An 11,211-nucleotide genomic window follows, 5' to 3' on the forward strand; every position below is an offset into this window, starting at 1 on the left:
CTCGGTCAATCCCTAGGCTGACACTGTCAAATATCTGCGAATTCACAGCTGTTTTTTTCTTGTTTTGAAGACACTTATACCTCAACTCTTCATTTAAGGTACAAACGGGACGTAAAAAAACACTGACATCTCGCATGATATAGCCTGCAGACGGTTAGTTTCGCTTTCTCAGGATCTGTTTTACAAATAATTAACTCTACAGCACTTTTCTCTCAGGTTGGCTGATTTATCTTTCAAAATCACCATGCTCTAAAACTATCTACATTAAAGGTTTTGCATTGCCCTTAAAAACCAAATCACAATGCTCTGTTGAGAAAGCAGCTGCAGTAAATAGGGGTAGCCTTGTTCCTTTGAACAATCTCCTCACTGCTTAGTGTTTTAAAATTATGCATGAAATACTAATCTGGAAATAAGCCCAGTGGCCTAATCAGCCTCCAGAGCTGGGGATTGAGGGGTTCAAGTCCAGCCTGTGCCGATTAACAACATGTTACATAAAATTATATGCAAAGTTGCTATTTTAGGTACAGCAGCAACAAAACATGAAAGAAAACCAATCTATAATTATGCAAACTGTCATAAAACAAGGCTCTGCCTGATATAAGGAATATATTACAATCTGCTAATTGTGCATTACCTAAAATTACAAATAACTCATCCACAAACATCTCAAAAATACAGTTTATTAACAAAAATGTTTTACACAAGAACATGCTGTACACAATGATAATTCATACAGAATTGAGTGTTGGTTTGTCAGCTCTGTTTGACGTATTCAGAAACATCCTCCAGGCCTGTGCTATCATTGTCCAGGTACTCCAGGATCACATTTCCTCCATTGTACAGGGGAGCATCTGGGTGAGCCAGCAGCAAGAGTAGGGTGTCGTCCATTTGGAGAGCTTCACCAGTCTGAGGGTGACACAACCGCAGCTTCTGCAAATAGAGACCAGAATTTGCACTTGCTGTATTTACATGCTGTGATCAACAGTGCATGATCTGGCAACATTTGCCAAGCTGCTATGTGTACATATTATGGTCTGTATAAAGCATGAACAATGTAATGCTTCATCTTAAGTGAAGGCAAATTATTGTAGAGGTAGGGCTAAGAGGCAGGTGCAAGGGGTGTATTGGGATTACGCTAACAACTAACACAAGAGTAACTTAACTATTTAGAACTGTGAGTGTCTGCTTCAAACCAACACAAGAATCTGTTCTGTTGTGAACTTTGTTGTCAACTTCATGTCTACAATGTTGACATTTACTGGCAAGTATCAGAAGTGGTGTGATCCCACAGGTCCTCCAGCTGATCCCTTCTGGACAAATTATGGCTCCAAAAGAGTAATATTTCAGCACAATACAAGGACCCTGAGGCACATTTGACATCTTTTAATATAGTGTATAATCAATATCCAGACTGATAAAGAGCAATGGATGAGTTTTTAAAATTAAGGCATAATATCTACTGGAAAAAAAGATTTCTACCAGGGATCTAGTTCTTATTGAATAAGTGTTACCATTTAAAATCCCCTTTTGTTTTAGGAGGAGATATTATGTACCAGACAACACACGGTAGCCTAAAAAGAGGGTGATGATCAAGTGGATTTCTTACCTTAGCTGTTAGTACATTATTGTTGTTCTTGAGACTAGCTAGTGAAGCTGCATAATCCACCACTTTGCCCACGCTCCACTTGGAACAGAAGAACATAGGTTGACTGGACTCTTTGGATTCTTTAGGAAGATACACCTGAAAATAGGTTCTTTCTGTCTGGAATGAAAAAAAAAAAAGATGAGAGGTATGTCAGCTGGACAAAATGATGAGAAATGAAATAATATACAACCAAATAGTATATTTAGATACATGAAAAGTAAATTTATTTTCAAAAATAATGACACTATTTATAACCATACTTTAACGCTGGAGTTTACCTGTGGCAGTCCCTTGTCTCCAGCAGCATGCAGCTTCAGTTTCATTAATGCTACTTTAGCTGCAGTTGCGCTGTTCTTTGCTCCCCTCCGTCCTTTACTTTTGGATCCATCCTTTGACTCTGAGTGTTCGCAAGAAAGTATTACAAACATAATGAATAAGAAGAGGAATACAAATGGATGTAGTTAAGTATGTGAGACAGAGGAGAGTCTATGTTGAATACTGATCCCATGTGGCCAATGAAGGAACAACAGAAGTACCAGTTAAGCTTTGTACTACAATGTAACTAACCAACAATTTTTTGCACCAGCTCCTTTGTGGCTGCCATTCGAGGCTTTTGGACCTCTAACTTCTCACACTGGTGATCATCTTGATGGCGATGGCTGTAAAACAAGAAAGGAAAAAATAAGAACCTTTCAGTGCATTCGTTTGCTGTTAAAAGTGCTAATGTGAAGAAAACAGAGAGATCGAGTAAAGAGGAGATGAAACTCCAAACATACGCCAAACAGAAATGTTTTTCACAGTGAGGACATATTACTGGTAACAATTCTTTCCCCTTGCAGTCTTGAAATGAGCATGGATAACTTGTGCTGCTCCCCTCAGTCCGTGGTTCTCTTTTCACCAGCTCCTAAAAACATCAAGGAGAAAATAGCTCAAAACCAATATCCAAGTCACAGGACAAAGTGATAATTTCATAAAAACAGACTTTAAGCAAATTTAAAAACATACATGAGAACATGAATGGGCCTCTCTGCTTCTGTGTTCAAGGCTGCATAACACAAAAAGAACATTTAATTTAATCAACATGGAAACAGATAGAAAAACATCTTTGGTGAGGGAATGAAACAATTGAACACTTTATGTGTTTGGGACCAAATACTTGTACTTCACAATATTTTAGCTTCAGTTTTCATCTGACAGCTGATACTTGCATTAAATTGATAAACAACTGTGAGATAGCAATCCACCTACAAAAACTCATTTTCAAATGAGCGGCTTTTGTTCTTAATGATCTTTACTTGCATTTGATTTTTCTCTTCATGAGATTTTTGTGCAGTTTCCTTTACTCAGCAGTACAGATTTAAATATTTCCTCCGACTTTCCTTTCATATAAGAAGATGCATATCCTTACCAGTAAACCCCACTGCAGGCATCACAAACAAATGGAAGGAAATCTGAAAAGTAAATTAATAAGCAAATTTATTTAGAGTCAAGTTAAATCAAGCCACATTCTGATAGCACCGACAATTAATTGATAGCCTAGTCTGCATTAAGGCAGTCATATTTCCAGAATTGAAACTTTGCGAAGGTGCTAGTAAAGTTTACCAACCAACCAACTAAGGTGTTTGGTTTGATCAGAAGATCATGTTTTTGCTGTAATTTGCTGTTCTGGAGATCATTTTTAGGGATGAGATGTCAAAACGTGGCAATGTCTCTGTTCTGAGGACTGAAAACCTCTCCTTACAGCCAGTATGTGAGCTGTCTGTTCTTAACCAAGCCAGGAGTATTGTCTGACTCATCTCTCATCCTCCACTCTGGGTATAGGCTGTTGTCAATTATCAGATGAATTACAGAGTACCTAAATGTTAACTGGACTGTTTGAAGTTTGTGCCCATGTTCTGTTCCTTAATGCAGCACTGGTTGCTCAGTAGTGTGTTGGTGTTCTTAACTTCTCTTATCATTTCTCCTGCTTATGTTGTGTTTGATGTAAATCTTGGCAATAAAGGCAATGTGTTAAATATGTTTTTGTATTTTTCCTGGTTTGACTTAGAATGTGCTTTTCTGTTAACATACGGATTGGATTTTTTTCTGTTGTTCTCAATTATTGTTTATTTTCAGGAGGCAGAAAATTATGCATAGCATTTGAAGTCCAAAACAAACTGACACGTGTCTGTAACAGTGGTTGAAATTATTAATTCATGCTATTTTTTTGACCAAGTTAACCAATTTTTCTAACAATTTTTGCCACTTCTGTTGACAGCTTAAACCATTTTGCTCCCGCTTTTTTAAGCATTTTTGCCACTTCTTATAACCACTTTTGACCCATTTTTGCAACCTTTTAGGAACTTTATGCCACATTTTACCCATTTTTGCAACCTTTTTGCCACTTTTCACCCATATTTTCTCTTGTTTGGCCGTTTTTTGCCATTTTTTCCTATCCCTTTAAATGCACTTTTACCTCCTTTTGGCAACTTTATGCCATTTTTCTGCCACTTGGGATCTATTCTGCCACTATTTTTGTCAATTTTTACCCACTTTTGCCTTTGTTTGACCACTTTTTGCCCAATTTTTACCACTTTTTTACGACATTTAACCTTTTTAGGCCACTTGAAACCAATTTTGCCACTATTTTGCCACTTTCAAAAAACCACTGTTTGGCCACTTTTTTTTTTTTTTTTTTTTTTACCAATTTTCACCCATTTCTGACTTTGCCCCCTTTTCCCACTTTTGCCATCTCCATGATCCTCAGTTGTCTGGACCCCAGAAAGCTCTCTCCCTTATCTCCCCCTATAGGCCACCTTGACTGTAACATTAAAAGTCTATTTTGTATCGGTTTAATTATGGTGTGCCTTGAGATTTTGGCTTAACCTCAGGTGTGCCTTGGGTTGGAAAAAGTTTGAAAACCACTGCTCCATCACACAACAACATGAGTGTAAGTCATAGGCACCAAATATTGGGTGGTTTCCTTTTAATTACAAAAAACCTGCAGGCAATCTCCTGTATACTGTCTGAATTAAACATAACATTGGCAACATAGTTGAAAAACAATATGACTTGAGAGATCCTGTTCTAAGTTTCGGTACTTTGGCAGTGGTACTGACCATTAAAATTAAAGAGACTGCACTGTTTAAGCTCTAGTGGTATCATAAAGTATAGCAGTATCGGAAATTTGACATTAGTCTGCAGGCAACACAATGATCAAGGTCTGTTGATTCATAATTGTAGAAATAAGTCGATCCACAGAAGCTGCACAAAGTTATGCTGATTCATTTAAATCTGTGCAGATTCTTTAAGTTTCTGATGGCACAGAAGAGGACATTTAGTATTTCTCTGCGATAAAATGTGGTACACGAAACACTTTTTTAATAAACAAGTAAAACTGGGGACAAACTCAGTAGGGAATAATACGTTAACCCTGAGCTGGGGGATAACAGGACAAGCATGCTCTAAAACTGTTGACACATACTATGCTAACGCTAGCTAGCAGTTAGGCTACAGTCTGCGGAATTCATAGTACAAACATACAGCAGAATACAGCCAAAATGTACTTTCTATCGTCAAGGTAACACAGATGGACATTAAACAGACCTTTCTGGTTGCATGAGTCGATCTGACAATGCTTTCCAATATCTAATTCGGCCATTTGATTCAGATTTTTTACTGTACAGCACCGTAATAGGGAAATGGCTATGGCATGAAGAAGCCGTTAGCCTGTGGTTGTCAACGTTACTTTCAACCGGATGTGACGTCAGGAGAGCCAGCTTTTTCCTCTACGGCTTTTTCCTTGATTTTCTTCTTCTTTTAAGTTATATTGTATTCTTTTAATTAATTATTTTAATTTATTATTCTTTTTACAAATTTTTTAGTTCCTATATTTCACGTTCTACCGTTCTTGTCAGAAGCACTTTTGGGTTGAATGGTTTTATGTATGACAGGTCATTAAATCTTAGCTAAGTTGAGTTTTTAAAAAAGGGAAACATTTAAAAGTGTTTTTTAGATGGACAAGTTGAAAATTTCATATCTTTCTAGCCTATACAAAAGTGTATTTTAATTTTGCGTCTATTCACGAACCACGCAGAAGTTTGCTCAATAAATCCATTATGCAACTTCACGCCGGGATTGGAGCAAATAGGAGGGAGTCAGGTGTCAATACGTCACGCAGGTGTGGTGGAGGTGCGCTCACTGGCTGGTTTGAATGAAAGCAGAAAGTCGTCGAACAGGAAAGTCTGCCTGCAACACACCCGCCTGTTGAATACCTGTGAGGTAGTCCCGCAGCTGGAAGAGCTCGTGCCTCGGTTTCATACGCAGTTTAGCTTCACCATAAGCTGCTAAAATGAGCAAAATATCAAAATTCTTCAAGGGGAGCTCCAGCTCGTCGAGCTCGTCGAAGTCCAAACACCACCGGTCGAGAGGCGGTGGACCTTCACCCCAAGAGGCCATCCATAAACTCCGGGAAACAGAGGAAATGTTGACGAAGAAACAAGACTACCTGGAGAAGAGGATAGAGCAAGAACTTATGATAGCCAAGAAACATGGAACCAAGAACAAGCGAGGTATGAGTGATTCAGTGCTGGTGAGAAAATATCTGTGCACCTGTTTTCCCTTGGTAAATATTTTATCATGTCCTTAACGGATATTGAATATTGTAAATATCTTCTAAATGATAAGACAAATATCACATTGAAAGTCCCATTTAAATCACGAAATAAAAGGCAGTAACTTGTTTAAATAATGCAAGGCCTCTAAACTCACAGCCATACATACTTGCTTTTGAGATCAGTAGCCTGCCAGGGATTGTTTTTTAAGACAGTGATGATGTTTTCAAGTTCCATGGCTTCAGCAAGTATAACAGGTTTGGACCAAGAGTGTTGACTCTGTTTATATTTGGTCTCTAGGAAAACCACATAACAAAAGCATTTTATTAAATCAGTTTTGTGTGGAATAAATGTGCCCTAGGTTTGTCATGGTCCCAGAATTTTGAACATTGAAAAGGTTCTAGTAAAAGTCAAACAGAGGTAGGCTACCTGTTCCATGCAATGGGGAGGGTTGTCATATACGAGTATATTAAACTTTAACATGATACTAGTAAAATAACTGATGCTGATGCCTGTTTCTAAACCACAGTAACAATAATACAAGTCCTAAAAGCACTCAAAAGTGGGTAATTTAATGTTTGCAATTAGAAAAAACTACAAGGAAACAGCACCACATTGTCCAAACAGATCAAAATATTGGCCATGATTGGAACATTTACTGTTTTCAGTCATGCATCAGCTGTTGGATGACTGAAGATCTGATGCTTTGGTACTCTTCGGTACTATTAACTGATGAAATAATACAAAGATTGTGTCATTATCATTGAAATTGAAAAGTATCAAGGTATCAGAAGCTTTGGTCGCCTTGACTCAAGAAAAAAATGCAAGTCCTAAGCACAATTTATTTGGTAATGTCTTGTTTTTTGTCACTGAAATTGAAAGAAAAGTCTTTTAAGTTGTCTTGATTGCACTAATACATTAGTAATGTATAGTTTACTCCCTCTAAAGATAAGATAAGATAAGATATTCCTTTATTAGTCCCGCAGGGGGAAATTCCAATTTACAGCAGCAAAAAGTGTCTTAGACAAAGCAGGCCATTGGCAACAGAAACACAACAGAAAATAGAGTACAAAGCACACCTTTCTAATAAAATCATTGCTGTTTTGGTACTTTAGGATTCTATCAATTACTCTAATCATAGTGATTGTATCGTTTTAAAACAGATGATAATGTAAGTATGTAAATATTATAAATTCTTTCGTCTGTTCACGTTTCTCTCATGTGAAACTCTAAGATGCTTGCATAGCTTGTTAAATCACCTCTGACTATAAATAAACTTCCCCTGGTTAAAGGGAGGAACCAGTGTCTGAAAGTGCGTTCACGCCCTCCTCAAATGTTAAGCCGTATAGCGACAGGTAAAAGAGATGATTGAAACTTTCAGAGGGTCACTCAGTCCAATCTCTCTGTCTCAGCTGCCCTGCAGGCCCTGAAGAGGAAGAAGCGATTGGAGCAGCAGCTCACACAGATTGATGGCACACTTTCCACAATCGAGTTTCAGAGGGAAGCTTTGGAGAACTCACATACCAACACGGAGGTCCTGAAGAACATGGGCATGGCTGCCAATGCCATGAAGAAGGTCCATGAAAACATGTAAGGAGAACTGGGAACTAGGGTTGCCATGTTAGAATTTTAAATTTTGAGATGATATTAGATTAACTCCTTTGTAAGTTTCAGAAAATATCAAAATTCTAAAAAAATGTTTGTATTTATATCCCAAACATTAGAGCTGGAATCACTTAATATGTAAATAAGGTAGCTTATTCCTCTTTTGGCTGTTATTAAAGGTATCCCGAGCGTCTGGGCAAAATCTTATATTTCCAAAAACACCACTTTTCATGGAATGAAAAAAGCTGTATTTTTAAAATAACTTTAGCTCTGACTAAACTCCTGTCCTATTTAGTACTATTGATCTCAAAATTAAGAGTGATTGAATCTTGCTCAAATGTGTTTTATCGTAAAAGTATCAAATATTCTGAAAACCACCTTGCCGGGTAAAATGAAGCATTTGTGAAATCTCCATGCTCTTACCTTAAAAATTCATGACTTATACTCTATAGCAGCATTAATATGTCTCCCCTTGTCCTTTACATTTTCTGTGATTTTTTTCTATTGCAAAAAATAGTGTTATTGTACATTAATCTATATATTTGTTATAAAGTCCAAATGGGAAATTTGAGAAATTTGAATAAAATGTACAAATTGTCTCCGACAATCTTTAACATTGTTAATACCAAACTCTACACTTTTTTGGTTTTATGAAAAGACACATTAATTCATAATTTGGGATCATAAACAAATACTCAAAAATGTAAGAGTGAATGACTGAAAAGGAATCATTATGAGTAAAAACAATGATTTTATTGACTTAAAAATAAAAGACAGAAGTACATTAATGAACCTAAGTATAAAATACACATGTAAAAAGGCTGGATTTAGCAAAACTGCTCATTTACATCCAAAGTCCCTTGGCATAAGTAATCATCATTACCTGCAGCCCTATAATTTATGCACAGTTTCTGTTTCTCTCTTTCAGTTTGGCCTCACTGTACAGAAACTTTCTTATTGAGTTTATATTGATGTTTAATCCAGACTTGTTCCTCCTGCGCTCTTTCAGGGACCTTGACAAGATAGACGATCTGATGCAGGACATCACAGAGCAACAGGACGTCGCCAAGGAGATCAGCAACGCTATCTCTGGACCATTCGGGGAGGTATTTGATGAGGTCAGTACCTTCATGAACTCTCTTGCTCTCTCCTTCCTATTTTCAGGGGCAGTTTATTTCTTGGTGACAAAAGCACTCTGTGTACTTTCTGTGTTTGCATTAGTAGTAGTAGTTGGCATATACTCTTCTCTTCAGAGACTGTAGATGAGGTAGGGGAAGGCATGAGATAACTCTAAATCCTGTGTACTGTTTCTGCTTTCAGGATGAGCTGCTGGCAGAACTAGAAGAGTTGGAGCAGGAGGACCTTGAAGACAACATGAAGAGTATGGGCGGATTACCCAGTGTGCCGAGCACCAAACTGCCCTCAGCACTGCCCAGTCATCGCGCAAGTAAGTCCACCATTACAAGGTTTTAATTTTTAAGAGGGGAAACTAGTTTAAAAGATTTAGACATGGAAGTTACAATGACTTTTGATTGCAAAAAATCCTCAAAACATATAGATATAATACTAACCTTAATCCTCTTTAATGCCAGTTGTGTGTACTGAAACAGAGCAGAAAGTTTACAATAATTACATTAAAAAAAATATGTTATGCTTAAGTTCATAATTTTAAAATGTTTATATTTTTGTTGTTATTGAAAAGGTTTGACAGTAAATTAGGGCAGCAAATAAAGGATGACAAACAAGATTTTTTTAAGTTTCCAGAAAAATATTGACTAAAAAAAAAAATATATATATATATATATAAATTCCAAATATATTGTAATAATGAGATGATAAAATGCTGCTGCACAATTACATTTGATAAATGTTTCACTCTAATTCATAGCATTAATGATTTTTTTTTCTTCTTTACAGCAACCAAGAAAAGGGCTGAGGAGGAAGAGGACATGCGTATGCTGGCATCATGGGGGACATAACTTTAACAGTCCTTTTCTTTTTTTGAAGAAAGTCACACACAGAGATCCGTCTTTTTATTTTTATTTTTTATTTGATTTTGAAGGTTTCTTGGGAAAATGAAGAGCATTATATATTTTTAAAATAACTTTTTGGTTTCTTTTCTTGTAATTCTACTTATTTGGTTATATTTATCAAGAAATAAAGACTTTTAATGAAGGAATCAACTCCATCTGCTTTAAATATTCTTCCCATGTCTTTAGATGTTTTTGTCTTCTTCTTTCCTGAAGAGTATCTTTTTCTTGCCAGTATAGAGAGCACTCCTTTCAGAGGCCGCATTAAGACATAAAGAGGATATGACTCTGATGTTTTGGATAGATGGTCTAGAAAGCATCATTGTATTTCATACGGCTGTAAATAAAGTTCTAATTCCCATTAAGTATGTAAATATTTTGCTGTTCAACAATAAAAAGTCCTCAATATGTTCTCATAGTCTTGTTTTAACTCTTTTCTGATGTTGTTTCTGAGTTGTAGATTTGAAAGAGGGCCCTCTGACTGATTACACATTATTTACCAGTTTTCAAGTTCACATTATATTGATTTAAGGTAATATGGTGCCACTCATCTGAATTGTCCCTGCTTTTAACAATCGAACATACAGTATATTTCCTTAATAGATACTTGTAAATACGAAGTGGGTATATTTTCAGCTCTCAAAAGAAAGCAAAAAGGAGCACCTTTCATTATACCTCTTAAAGTGCACAACAAAAAAGTGTTCACCCTGAAGAAGACTGCAACTTAAAATGCGTCCATTGTGATCACTGCCTGGCCTAAAATAAAACTACTTAAAAGGATATTTTTGAGTGTTGACTTTTCAGTTTTAGTATATTTTCAACTCTGTCATTTGAAATTTGCTTGTCCATCCCATCAGAAATGTGTTACAGTATCTGGTGTGTTTATGAAAGACAGTACATATATGAATTAGCTATCAATAATACCTGGGAAAATGTTCCCTCACAAGTTTACATTTCTGAAGGGTATCTATGGAAAATATATTTCTGTGGCTGTCATGTTGTCAGTCACTGGGTTTGTTGCTAGTATGCTGTGTAGTGGTAAGTGAGAAACCCAAGTAGGAAAACTGCACTCCCAAAATGCCTGTTTCTATAGAAAACAGCAGCTATTATCAAGAGAGAATGGAACGATAAAAACAACCTTAATATGCATTATAATGCATAATGGCTGACAGGTGGATCTCTGGAAAATTGACAAAACAAAGCCATTCCTCATTAGATTGTTTCAATCTCAATTGTTTTGGAGTTGTTTTAATAGCTGTAGGTAGTATTTTAAAAATGTACTTTTTCTTCTGCATGTTTTGAATTTGATTATTTTCTGGGGCCAAGATGTGGGGGGCCT

At 36.5% G+C, this 11,211-nt stretch overlaps 2 protein-coding genes across 2 annotated transcripts; one reads left to right on the forward strand and one right to left on the reverse strand.

Moving 5' to 3' along the window:
• Positions 1 to 666: 666 nt before the first annotated feature.
• Positions 667 to 5,371, reverse strand: zfand1 (zinc finger, AN1-type domain 1). Its single transcript, XM_041814067.1, has 8 exons — positions 5,231 to 5,371; positions 3,054 to 3,096; positions 2,651 to 2,690; positions 2,422 to 2,549; positions 2,213 to 2,304; positions 1,924 to 2,042; positions 1,607 to 1,762; positions 667 to 930 (listed from the first exon to the last, which is right to left on the reverse strand). Exons 1-8 carry the CDS (start codon positions 5,283 to 5,285, stop codon positions 754 to 756), a joined length of 810 nt encoding a protein of 269 aa, XP_041670001.1. The 5' UTR covers positions 5,286 to 5,371; the 3' UTR covers positions 667 to 753.
• A 432-nt stretch (positions 5,372 to 5,803) lies between these two features.
• chmp4c (charged multivesicular body protein 4C) lies at positions 5,804 to 10,280 on the forward strand. The gene is made up of 5 exons (XM_041814275.1): positions 5,804 to 6,195; positions 7,650 to 7,827; positions 8,852 to 8,960; positions 9,163 to 9,289; positions 9,760 to 10,280. Exons 1-5 carry the CDS (start codon positions 5,976 to 5,978, stop codon positions 9,819 to 9,821), a joined length of 696 nt encoding a protein of 231 aa, XP_041670209.1. The 5' UTR covers positions 5,804 to 5,975; the 3' UTR covers positions 9,822 to 10,280.
• The last annotated feature ends 931 nt before the right edge of the window (positions 10,281 to 11,211 follow it).

The sequence above is a fragment of the Cheilinus undulatus genome, linkage group 19 (assembly GCF_018320785.1).
Source record: "Cheilinus undulatus linkage group 19, ASM1832078v1, whole genome shotgun sequence".
NCBI classification, from domain to species: domain Eukaryota; kingdom Metazoa; phylum Chordata; class Actinopteri; order Labriformes; family Labridae; genus Cheilinus; species Cheilinus undulatus.